This window comes from Procambarus clarkii, chromosome 37 (genome assembly GCF_040958095.1).
Source record: "Procambarus clarkii isolate CNS0578487 chromosome 37, FALCON_Pclarkii_2.0, whole genome shotgun sequence".
NCBI lineage: Eukaryota > Metazoa > Arthropoda > Malacostraca > Decapoda > Cambaridae > Procambarus > Procambarus clarkii.
The window spans coordinates 10,137,860-10,151,479 of record NC_091186.1 but is presented as its reverse complement, the minus strand read 5'-3'; the positions used below and the strand labels follow the sequence as shown (position 1 = coordinate 10,151,479).

Here is a 13,620-nt window from a genome sequence, read left to right as displayed (position 1 = left end):
AGCCTAACCTTACATAACCTAACCTAACTTCACCTTACCTTACCTAACCTAACCCAACCAAACCCAATCTAGCCGTAATACATTTTAACCTAACAATATTTACGGTTTTAAGGGAGAATAAGCTGTGTACGATAGCGTGGCATATGACTGCACCTCTCTACATCTTGATAAATGCTTTCAGTTTTTGCTTGATTTGGTTTTCATAATCTTGCAAAAGAAGCCTGTTAGTATAATCAAGGCCCCCCTATGCTAGTTACTGACCTTCCACAGGCTGCAGCCCAGGGGAATAGAAGTATCAGGTGAAGTGAAATGTTTCCCTACACGTTTCTGTTCTGCCGGTGGAACTGAACCCGGGGCCCATGGTTGCGAGCCTAGTACGGAGTGAGGGAATTTTCAGCCACAACCGAATGTGCAACTTTCCCTAAGTAGCTCACAACCCAATGACCCCGGGTGCGATTCTCTAGTAGGACGAGAAGTTGGATGCGTTTTCTAGCAGTTATAGGTAACTGGGGATCAGGCAACTGTTGTGAGCTGCATCCTGAAGACGGTCAGTATTTCGACCTAGGTTAGGTGTACCTTAAACATGAAGCCTTTATAAGGTTCGAGGCTGATTGTGTCTCTATTTACGGGCTATTTATGCCCGTGCCATTTCTTGTGTGTGGCTTAATGTTCATCAATCAATCTGTGGCTGTATGTCTGTGTCTTGAGGCGTTTAGTGCATAGGTGTCTAAGGTCAAAGACATGTACGAAATGTCTATGAATTCAGAAGCTTGCATTGTCGGCTGCCTGTTACAGCCTGAGTGAATTAATTGCAGATTAATCAACAATCTTTGACTGGTGTTTAGGAGACGTACAATTCAGACTTTCTAAGCTAAGTTATTTAAAATTAACATAAAAAGAATATGCGGAATGTCTTAAATCTAATGTTTTGTTTATCATATTTCTAATTCCCGCGTTCTCTCCTACTGCTGCTCGTCCGCATTCCTTCCTGCTCTGCCTTCTCCCCCTTCTCTTCCTCTCCCCGTCTCTCCTCACCATCTCTCCTCCTCCCTGCCCCTAGGCCCAAGGTACCGTTGTGGTGGAGTTTACTGTGATGGATGAACAGGACCGTGTTCTCATCTGCTTCCGCGCTCCTGTTATAGTCGTCTGAGTCGCCAGCTGCCCTTGAACAGTTGGCTGCGTCGCCGTTTCCACTTGAAGCAGCTGGTTGCGTCGCCCCCTGCACCTTGACGCAGTTGGCTGCGTCGCCATCTCCACTTGAAGCAGCTGGTTGCGTCGCCCCCTGAACCTTGACGCAGTTGGTTGCGTCGCCACCTCCACTTGAAGCAGCTGGTTGCGTCGCCCCCTGTACCTTGACGCAGTTGGTTGCGTCGCCACCTCCACTTGAAGCAGCTGGTTGCGTCGCCCCCTGTACCTTGACGCAGTTGGTTGCGTCGCCACCTCCACTTGAAGCAGCTGGTTGCGTCGCCCCCTGTACCTTGACGCAGTTGATTGCATCGCCACCTCCACTTGAAGCAGCGAGTTGCGTCGCCCCCCTGCACCTAGACGCAGTTGATTGCATCGCCACCTCCACTTGAAGCAGCGAGTTGCGTCGCCCCCTGCACCTAGACGCAGTTGGTTGCGTCACTACCTGTCGCAATATAACCACTGCGTGTTCACCTGCACCTACTGATTCATCCTAAATTAGGCTGCCATACATATTTATTAAAATTATTCACTCATACTCTTACCAGACCTTAACTCATCCCTAACTCGCCCTCACAGTCCCGTCACAAAACCTGCATAGACCCTCAACCAGCCCTAATACTTACGGAGAATACGTAACAATAGAGATAACTAGGTCGGAGTTAGTATACATTAGGCAACCGACGGTTAGAAAGGCGGAGCCCAAGAGCTAACAGCACGAGCCTTCGGGAAGAAATGCGTGTTGGTAATCGCGTTCCGAAAGGCAAGAGCGTGTCTAAATAAAAATCTATGCTCAATAAAATCTATGTTTGGGATAGGCTAATATAGACATAATAGGAGCAGCTCTGAGTATTTAATCTAGAAATATTATAATCTTTCATTATTTAATTATAAATTGATTGCGTCACAAATGTTGAATAACATTTAGCATAAAATTATAAAATACATTTTAAACAGAACTGTAAATCTTATACAAATTCGATATTCTAACGGCCAGAGACCGGGCCGCGGAGACATTAATACCAAGACTCTTAAACAGGTAGTCAACAGGTAACTACATTACTGTATATATGTGCCGGTAGATATGTACCCATTTTCGATGATATATATATATATATATATATATATATATATATATATATATATATATATATATATATATATATATATATATATATATATATATATACTACTTACTACTGAAATATTACTCCTTAATATTTAATTAAGCAGTATTATTTTTTTTAAATTAAATAGGAAGATTATTATACAAATTACAGTATGTTTACATAATACATATTATCAAAGTCTTTTCTGTTTTAGTCGTCAGCTGTAATTTTAATTTATTAATAGTAATAATAATTGTTATTTAAGCAAGAGTACATACATACATACATACATACATACATACATACATACATACATACATACATACATACATACATACATACATACATACATACATACATGTATGTATGATTGGGCTACGAGGATTGAGCTACGAGGAAAGGCTAAAGGAGCTGAACCTCACATCCCTGGAAAACAGAAGAGTAAGGGGAGACATGATAACCACCTACAAAATTCTCAGGGGAATTGACAGGGTGGACAAAGACAAACTCTTCAGCACGGGTGGAACACGAACAAGGGGACACAGGTGGAAACTTAGTGCCCAGATGAGCCACAGAGACGTGAGAAAGAATTTTTTTCAGTGTCAGAGTAGTTAATAAATGGAATGCACTAGGAAGTGATGTGGTGGAGGCTGACTCCATACACAGTTTCAAATGTAGATATGATAAAGCCCAATAGGCTCAGGAATCTGTACACCAGTTGATTGACAGTTGAGAGGCGGGACCAAAGAGCCAAAGCTCAACCCCCGCAAGCACAATTAGGTGAGTACATACATACATATATACATAGGATATTAGAAGATTGAATGAATCATGGGAGTTCATCTTGTTTATGCATAGTCAGAATAAAGATCTGTTAGCTTACGTGTACATGTATGGCCTCCTGAGTCGATAGAGGTCATACCAAACGTAGATATCAATCATGTGTTGAGCTCTGCGGTCATCCTCATCACGAAGCCTCGCAGGAGAAACAATTACAAGCTCTTGGGAAGCCTCGCAGGAGAAACAATTACAAGCTCTTGGGAAGCCTCGCAGGAGAAACAATTACAAGCTCTCGGGAAGCCTCGCCACAAGATGTAATGTGTGCAGGAGCTGCCACTCCCTCTGAAGACCCCAACACATCCATATGGATAAAAAATTACCCCCAAAATTATCCTTCAAACAACCATGGTTTCAAATGTAGATATGATAGAGCCCAGTAGGCTCAGGAGTTGACCAGTTGATTGACAGTTGAAAGGCGGGACCAAAGAGCCAAAGCTCAACCTCCACAAGCACATCTTGGTGAATACATATCCTTAGTGAAGACCTTGAACCATCCTTCAGAACTCTAGGACTCGACCAGTTGTGCCCCAAAATTACCTCTTGGCACTACGATGCACCACAAGAGTTTTATACAACTCGACAGCATCATCCCCAAATCAGCACCAAAGTCTGTCAAAGTAGCAACATTCGCCCCCATGATGGAGCCCGCACTACCACTTCAAGCACGGATTCGAAAATAAGCCATAATCATTTAAGTACGTACTGTAAATAACAAAATGATATATTCACAGGTAGCTGCCGGTATTGAATCTGCGAAGAGGGAGCACTCTGACTGTACACTATGTCGACAAGAGTTAGGGGTATGCTCGTCAACACTATTGCTATACTGGTGACTGACCTCTTGTTAAGGGTATGCTCGTCAACACTATTGCTATACTGGTGACTGACCTCTTGTTAAGGGTATGCTCGTCAACACTATTGCTATACTGGTGACTGACCTCTTGTTAAGGGTATGCTCGTCAACACTATTGCTATACTGGTGACTGACCTCTTGTTAAGGGTATGCTCGTCAACACTATTGCTATACTGGTGACTGACCTCTTGTTAAGGGTATGCTCGTCAACACTATTGCTATACTGGTGACTGACCTCTTGTTAAGGGTATGCTCGTCAACACTATTGCTATACTGGTGACTGACCTCTTGTTAAGGGTATGCTCGTCAACACTATTGCTATACTGGTGACTGACCTCTTGTTAAGGGTATGCTCGTCAACACTATTGCTATACTGGTGACTGACCTCTTGTTAAGGGTATGCTCGTCAACACTATTGCTATACTGGTGACTGACCTCTTGTTAAGGGTATGCTCGTCAACACTATTGCTATACTGGTGACTGACCTCTTGTTAAGGGTATGCTCGTCAACACTATTGCTATACTGGTGACTGACCTCTTGTTAAGGGTATGCTCGTCAACACTATTGCTATACTGGTGACTGACCTCTTGTTAAGGGTATGCTCGTCAACACTATTGCTATACTGGTGACTGACCTCTTGTTAAGGGTATGCTCGTCAACACTATTGCTATACTGGTGACTGACCTCTTGTTAAGGGTATGCTCGTCAACACTATTGCTATACTGGTGACTGACCTCTTGTTAAGGGTATGCTCGTCAACACTATTGCTATACTGGTGACTGACCTCTTGTTAAGGGTATGCTCGTCAACACTATTGCTATACTGGTGACTGACCTCTTGTTAAGGGTATGCTCGTCAACACTATTGCTATACTGGTGACTGACCTCTTGTTAAGGGTATGCTCGTCAACACTATTGCTATACTGGTGACTGACCTCTTGTTAAGGGTATGCTCGTCAACACTATTGCTATACTGGTGACTGACCTCTTGTTAAGGGTATGCTCGTCAACACTATTGCTATACTGGTGACTGACCTCTTGTTAAGGGTATGCTCGTCAACACTATTGCTATACTGGTGACTGACCTCTTGTTAAGGGTATGCTCGTCAACACTATTGCTATACTGGTGACTGACCTCTTGTTAAGGGTATGCTCGTCAACACTATTGCTATACTGGTGACTGACCTCTTGTTAAGGGTATGCTCGTCAACACTATTGCTATACTGGTGACTGACCTCTTGTTAAGGGTATGCTCGTCAACACTATTGCTATACTGGTGACTGACCTCTTGTTAAGGGTATGCTCGTCAACACTATTGCTATACTGGTGACTGACCTCTTGTTAAGGGTATGCTCGTCAACACTATTGCTATACTGGTGACTGACCTCTTGTTAAGGGTATGCTCGTCAACACTATTGCTATACTGGTGACTGACCTCTTGTTAAGGGTATGCTCGTCAACACTATTGCTATACTGGTGACTGACCTCTTGTTAAGGGTATGCTCGTCAACACTATTGCTATACTGGTGACTGACCTCTTGTTAAGGGTATGCTCGTCAACACTATTGCTATACTGGTGACTGACCTCTTGTTAAGGGTATGCTCGTCAACACTATTGCTATACTGGTGACTGACCTCTTGTTAAGGGTATGCTCGTCAACACTATTGCTATACTGGTGACTGACCTCTTGTTAAGGGTATGCTCGTCAACACTATTGCTATACTGGTGACTGACCTCTTGTTAAGGGTATGCTCGTCAACACTATTGCTATACTGGTGACTGACCTCTTGTTAAGGGTATGCTCGTCAACACTATTGCTATACTGGTGACTGACCTCTTGTTAAGGGTATGCTCGTCAACACTATTGCTATACTGGTGACTGACCTCTTGTCATTGATTTGTGACCAAATCCTGAGACACTTTCGGACTTTGTAACTATCTCAACCCAATCTTTGAAAATTATAGAACCTATACAGCAACTATGGATGAAATGTACAAAATACGGATTGTTGTACTGTACAAAAAAAATCACATTTGGAACTTTGTTATATATATTTATTTACATGCGAAAGCGTGCTACATGAATACCATAAAAACAAATACAAAAAAGAAACCAACAACAAAAATACAAGTTACAAAGGAACAAAACAATAATCCCTAAACCACACCCACACAAATACATGAAAAGACATAAATACAGAAGTACATAGCAACAGGTTCATACAAAGACAAATACACAAAAGCATCACACGTTACAAACAATACAAATGAACAATCAAAATGCCTGAAGGGCTCACAACAAAAACGCAATCGAAACTCATAACTATGCCAAAGGCACGGGACATACGTGAGAAGGCAACGCCTACACATATTTATACGGATAATCCTTTTTCCGGAAACTACAAACAGTACGCCTTCCAAATGATCCTGAAGACGACCGCCAAACTTCCCCCGAGGGCGCTTCATAAAATCAGGAACACCGAAGATGAAAGCCTTCACGCTGGGCACCCACACGGTGGACGAGCACCAGGGAACCAGCTGCACCCGGACCCCCAGATAAGGGTCCAGACTCCTCATCAGATACGGCGCCCCCCCCCCCCTCTCCCCGACGAGGCAATCCTCATTCCCCTCTTCCCGGAAAGGGGCGGCAACACAGGAGCGACATCACAGGGCACGGATCGCCGGGCACCAGGCACAAGCCGCGGAGCCCTCTTGTCGATCATCCTTTCTTAAGAACTACCATGAGTTCACGGGCCTTACGGACTAGTCATGCCCGTGCCACCTCTTGGGTGGCTTAATCTTTATCAATCAATCAATCTTCACGGGCTGCCGCGGGAGACATCTCCTGTCACGCAAACTATTGCCCCTTGTGTGTGTGTTACATTGTGGCTTGTTGAGCTTGACACTGTTGCTCCTTGTGTGTGTGTTACATTGTGGCTTGTTGAGTATGACACTGTTGCCCCTTGTGTGTGTGTTACATTGTGGCTTGTTGAGTATGACACTGTTGCCCCTTGTGTGTGTGTTACATTGTGGCTTGTTGAGCTTGACACTGTTGCTCCTTGTGTGTGTGTTACATTGTGGCTTGTTGAGCTTGACACTGTTGCCCCTTGTGTGTGTGTTACATTGTGGCTTGTTGAGTGTGACACTGTTGCTCCTTGTGTGTGTTACATTGTGGCTTGTTGAGCTTGACACTGTTGCCCCTTGTGTGTGTGTTACATTGTGGCTTGTTGAGCTTGACACTGTTGCTCCTTGTGTGTGTGTTACATTGTGGCTTGTTGAGCTTGACACTGTTGCCCCTTGTGTGTGTTACATTGTGGCTTGTTGAGCTTGACACTGTTGCCCCTTGTGTGTGTTACATTGTGGCTTGTTGAGTATGACACTGTTGCCCCTTGTGTGTGTGTTACATTGTGGCTTGTTGAGTGTGACACTGTTGCTCCTTGTGTGTGTTACATTGTGGCTTGTTGAGCTTGACACTGTTGCCCCTTGTGTGTGTGTTACATTGTGGCTTGTTGAGCTTGACACTGTTGCTCCTTGTGTGTGTGTTACATTGTGGCTTGTTGAGCTTGACACTGTTGCCCCTTGTGTGTGTTACATTGTGGCTTGTTGAGCTTGACACTGTTGCCCCTTGTGTGTGTGTTACATTGTGGCTTGTTGAGCTTGACACTGTTGCTCCTTGTGTGTGTGTTACATTGTGGCTTGTTGAGCTTGACACTGTTGTCCCTTGTGTGTGTGTTACATTGTGGCTTGTTGAGCTTGACACTGTTGCCCCTTGTGTGTGTGTTACATTGTGGCTTGTTGAGTATGACACTGTTGCCCCTTGTGTGTGTTACATTGTGGCTTGTTGAGCTTGACACTGTTGCCCCTTGTGTGTGTGTTACATTGTGGCTTGTTGAGTGTGACACTGTTGCCCCTTGTGTGTGTTACATTGTGGCTTGTTGAGCTTGACACTGTTGCCCCTTGTGTGTGTTACATTGTGGCTTGTTGAGCTTGACACTGTTGCCCCAGCTTGTGTGTGTGTTACATTGTGGCTTGTTGAGTGTGACACTGTTGCCCCTTGTGTGTGTTACATTGTGGCTTGTTGAGTGTGACACTGTTGCCCCTTGTGTGTGTGTTACATTGTGGCTTGTTGAGTGTGACACTGTTGCCCCTTGTGTGTGTTACATTGTGGCTTGTTGAGCTTGACACTGTTGCCCCTTGTGTGTGTGTTACATTGTGGCTTGTTGAGTGTGACACTGTTGCCCCTTGTGTGTGTTACATTGTGGCTTGTTGAGCTTGACACTGTTGCTCCTTGTGTGTGTGTTACATTGTGGCTTGTTGAGCTTGACACTGTTGCTCCTTGTGTGTGTGTTACATTGTGGCTTGTTGAACTTGACACTGTTGCCCCTTGTGTGTGTGTTACATTGTGGCTTGTTGAGCTTGACACTGTTGCCCCTTGTGTGTGTGTTACATTGTGGCTTGTTGAGCTTGACACTGTTGCCCCTTGTGTGTGTGTTACATTGTGGCTTGTTGAGTGTGACACTGTTGCCCCTTGTGTGTGTGTTACATTGTGGCTTGTTGAGCTTGACACTGTTGTCCTTTGTGTTGTTGTTGTTTACGATTCGGCTACTAGGAACAAAACGTTCCAAGTAGCACGGGCTATGGTGAGCCCGTAGTGGACTTACCTGGCACAGGAGCGGGGCTGTAACTTGTCCTTTGTGTACCTAAGCTTCTTAAATATATGGAATTGATGTCAGCCGAATATACGTGTAAATATATGCAACGTTTTCTTGTTATTCTGCGCTAATGTACTTAATTAGGTTTGGTTAGTATAGATTTTCTGTATTTAAATAACATTGTGGTAGACGAAGCGATTATCCCTATGATTAACGACTCGGTATTCCTATAAAACAGTTCTAAATCCAAGTGAACCTATGAAGATCACTATTTGTGTTTCCCGGGAATTTTTTTTGCCAATCAGATGCGAGCTTTGACTCCTGCCTGGCCAATCAGCGGCTGAGCTTGCGAGGTCGGCCATGTTTGTTGTTCTTCACCTGCGATATGTGTCCACTGGGACGCCTTCTGCGGGCTTTTACGCCATTACAGGTACGTCTGGCCCTGGGAATAATTATATATTTATTCTACGTAATTTAAGACCCTCAAGGACTGCTCGGCCAGCAAGTCTTTAGGGAAAAATGAGCGATAACTGAGTTTGCTTTGTTTAAAAATGTACTCCCTCGGCCAGACATCTTCAACAGTTTCATTTTGCAAAATTATACACTAGTGTATTTTTGAGTCGCTGGCGGGCATGGTTGCTCTCCTAAGCCATCAGTAGTGCCAAGCCCCGACCGTGGCCACCGCCCAGGGCCTCCTTCAGCAGGCCATTAAGACGAAATATGATATATAAAGTAGATGGTGAAGATGGTCGCTTCGTTAAGGGAATATGACCTCTAAGCACCATCATATTATTCCTAAATTAATCCCCAAGTAAACAACAACAAAATAGGATTTTTTTTTACATAAATGAATATAATTGTTATTATTATACAGTATAATAAATCAAAGAAAGTCCATTAGTTTTAATTTGTTTCATAAATATGATTTTTTTATCTGTAAAAACGTTAATATTATGATTAAAAAAAATCCTAATTAAGGGAACAATTGCTATTTATGGTTTATGATAATCTTCAACACATTTAAATGGTCAAATTAACATTTCTGCCATTTATTGGTCAGTCCCTAACTACTAATTAATTTGCCTGTTAATTAGTTTTGACTGTTAATCATTGACCAAATCAAATCGAATATTTATATATACAAGATGAGTTACAAATATGTTGAAATGACTTAATTAATCAATAGTTAATGAGTAACAGTCAATAATTAACATTCAGTGACTTAACAGTCAATGATTAATAATATAATTATATAAATATAATGATTAATATATATATAATTATTAATCATTCACTGTTAGTCACTGAATGTTAAAAAGTTTATTGACTTAATCTGAACTCTTAATTAGTTATTGACTCTTGGTCATTGACAAGTAATCCTCTTAATTAGTAATTAACATGCTACTTAGTCATTGATTGTCAGTCATTGTTAATTAGTTATTGCCTTTAATTGGTTATTAATGAATGACTTAATAATTTACTGTTAGTCATTGACTTTTAATATATAATTGACTTAATTAGTTATTGATTGGTTTAGGCTGTCTGCTTGACTGTTAATTAAGAATTGACTTAGTCATTGACTTCCTGACTGCTAGTCATTAACATCCTGAGTGTTAATTAGTCTAGTATTAATAATAATAATTAAGCCTATACAGTATAAGAAGTATAACCTAAAACAAAGGTACTTGGTGGAACCCTCATAAGATGAGACTAACCAAGTTATATTGGTTAGTCCAAGTTATAACCAAGTTGGTTGTCCTATATAACCAAGTTATATAGGACAAGAGGGCAGCAAACACTCTCAATAAATACTTTACATCAGTGTTGACACTAGAGAGGTTATACAACACCCCATCACCCACACTAGAGAGGTTAGACAACACCCCATCACCCACACTAGAGAGGTTAGACAACACCCCATCACCCCCACACACTAGAGAGGTTAGACAACACCCCATCACCCACACTAGAGAGGTTAGACAACACCCCATCACCCACCCACACTAGAGAGGTTATACAACACCCCATCACCCACACACTAGAGAGGTTAGACAACACCCCATCACCCACACACTAGAGAGGTTAGACAACACCCCATCACCCACACACACTAGAGAGGTTAGACAACACCCCATCACCCACACTAGAGAGGTTAGACAACACCCCATCACCCCCACACACTAGAGAGGTTAGACAACACCCCATCACCCCCACACACTAGAGAGGTTAGACAACACCCCATCACCCCCACACACTAGAGAGGTTAGACAACACCCCATCACCCACACTAGAGAGGTTAGACAACACCCCATCACCCCCACACACTAGAGAGGTTAGACAACACCCCATCACCCCCACACACTAGAGAGGTTAGACAACACCCCATCACCCCCACACACTAAAGAGGTTAGACAACACCCCATCACCCCCACACACTAGAGAGGTTAGACAACACCCCATCACCCCCACACACTAGAGAGGTTAGACAACACCCCATCACCACACACTAGAGAGGTTAGACAACACCCCATCACCCACACTAGAGAGGTTAGACAACACTCCATCACCACATACTAGAGAGGTTAGACAACACCCCATACTAGAGAGGTTAGACAACACCCCATCACCCCCACACACTAGAGAGGTTAGACAACACCCCATCACCCCCACACACTAGAGAGGTTAGACAACACCCCATCACCCACACTAGAGAGGTTAGACAACACCCCATCACCCCCACACACTAGAGAGGTTAGACAAAACCCCATCACCCCCACACACTAGAGAGGTTAGACAACACCCCATCACCCCCACACACTAAAGAGGTTAGACAACACCCCATCACCCCCACACACTAGAGAGGTTAGACAACACCCCATCACCCCCACACACTAGAGAGGTTAGACAACACCCCATCACCACACACTAGAGAGGTTAGACAACACCCCATCACCCACACTAGAGAGGTTAGACAACACTCCATCACCACATACTAGAGAGGTTAGACAACACCCCATACTAGAGAGGTTAGACAACACCCCATCACCACACACTAGAGAGGTTAGACAACACCCCATCACCCACACACTAGAGAGGTTAGACAACACCCCATCACCCACACACTAGAGAGGTTAGACAACACCCCATCACCACACACTAGAGAGGTTAGACAACACCCCATCACCCACACACTAGAGAGGTTAGACAACACCCCATCACCCACACACTAGAGAGGTTAGACAACACCCCATCACCCACACACTAGAGAGGTTAGACAACACCCCATCACCCACACTAGAGAGGTTAGACAACACCCCATCACCCACACTAGAGAGGTTAGACAACACCCCATCACCCACACTAGAGAGGTTAGACAACACCCCATCACCCACACTAGAGAGGTTAGACAACACCCCATCACCCACACACACTAGAGAGGTTAGACAACACTCCATCACCCACACTAGAGAGGTTAGACAACACCCCATCACCACACACTAGAGAGGTTAGACAACACCCCATCACCCACACACACTAGAGAGGTTAGACAACACTCCATCACCCACACACTAGAGAGGTTAGACAACACCCCATCACCCACACACTAGAGAGGTTAGACAACACCCCATCACCCACACACACATGTCTGAAGGAGGTGAAGAGAATGTATTAAGGAACATAACCATAACTTGCCACATTAATCAGGAAGAACATTGACAAACTAAAGGACTCAACAGCTTCAGGTGTGGATGGAATACACTCCAAAAGTCATAAAGGAACGGCCACAAGAACTGTGCCTGCCACGGAAACTCCCTTCACAAAGTCTCTGGACCAAGGGATAGTCCCACTACATTACAAATATGCAAATGTCGCCCATACTTTCAGAAAAGGCAGAAAGGTCTAAGCAGAGAACTATCGTCCAGGCAGCTTGACATCACACAAGCTCACGGAGAGAATCCTCAGGGAGGGAACCATTTACCATCTCACGGTCTAGTCAATATTCTCACAATCTAGTCATCAGCAAAAAAAAAAAAAATTAAAATCTCATGGTGAACAGTCTTGTAAAGTCAACACAACCTGGGTTTGTTAAAAATAGATCCTGCCTTAGAAACCTGCTCACATTTTGGAAATGGTAACCGGCTACTCAGACAAAGGACTTCCAGTTGATGTAGTATATGTGTATTTTGCTAAAGCCTTTGATAAGGCACTTTGATAAGGCAGTCGATTAAGGCAGTGTCTGGGATGCTCCCGGACGCAGGTTCGAATCCTCGTCACAGCCCTTGTGGATTTGTTCCTTTGATAAGGTACCACATGAAAAACTGGCAAGGAAATTACAGGCACATGGAATAAGTGGAAGAATACTAGAAGTAATAAAACAATTGTTACAACAAAGAAAACAAAGTCGTGCTAAATGGGAATGAATCTTGACGGGAGAAATGTGGTAAGTGGGGTACCACAGGGGTCCATTTTGGGGCCAACCCTTTTTGTCATAGGCATCAGTGACACACAGTAGATGAGAGTACAGACCACATCATCAAATTTACAGACATCACAAAGATTTATGGTGACATTGGAAATTATAATGATATTGAAGCCTTATAAAGAGATCTACATGAACTCCACAAATGGTCAGAAGACTGCCTGGGATGTCCTGTCCATTCCAGGTGCATGTACTGGACCCCTCATCCCAGGACTTACCAGGTGCACGCACTGGACCCTCATCCCAAGACATCCCAGGTGCATGCACTGGATCTGAACAATGAGTCCAGGGATGTGAGCCTCACTATTTCTCATAGCCATTAGATATACAGTACAGCATAACGTTCTTGAGATTTTATTGTGCATTTCCTGAAAACTTTCAAAAATGAATTTTCACAATTCAGTCAACTTTCAAATGTGGATTTTCACAATTAGTATTGGAATCCCAGTATAAAATGTTTATATATGCAGTATCAGTGTGTTAATTACTACATACAGTAT

The 13,620-nt window shown here is 43.5% G+C and overlaps 2 protein-coding genes across 12 annotated transcripts in view; both read left to right on the top strand.

The window, feature by feature from the left end:
- Positions 1 to 1,729, top strand: part of LOC123765780 (NPC intracellular cholesterol transporter 2) — a 33,663-nt gene extending 31,934 nt beyond the window's left edge. For both annotated transcript variants that reach the window (XM_045754524.2, XM_045754525.2), the window contains exon 5: positions 1,061 to 1,729. In XM_045754524.2, coding sequence (XP_045610480.1) covers positions 1,061 to 1,150 — 90 coding nt within the window. In that variant the 3' untranslated portion in view covers positions 1,151 to 1,729. The remainder of the gene's footprint in view (positions 1 to 1,060) is intronic.
- A 7,223-nt stretch (positions 1,730 to 8,952) lies between these two features.
- LOC123765779 (zinc finger protein 436) overlaps positions 8,953 to 13,620 on the top strand; it is a 72,427-nt gene continuing 67,759 nt past the window's right edge. For 4 of the 10 annotated variants that reach the window (XM_069337103.1, XM_045754518.2, XM_069337105.1 and 1 more), the window contains exon 1: positions 8,953 to 9,070. The gene's annotated coding sequence lies outside the window, so the exon portion shown is untranslated. Of the gene's footprint in view, positions 9,071 to 9,104; positions 9,452 to 11,452; positions 13,414 to 13,620 lie in introns of those variants that run through there. The other 6 variants (XM_045754517.2, XM_045754519.2, XM_069337101.1 and 3 more) reach the window with 6 other exon arrangements.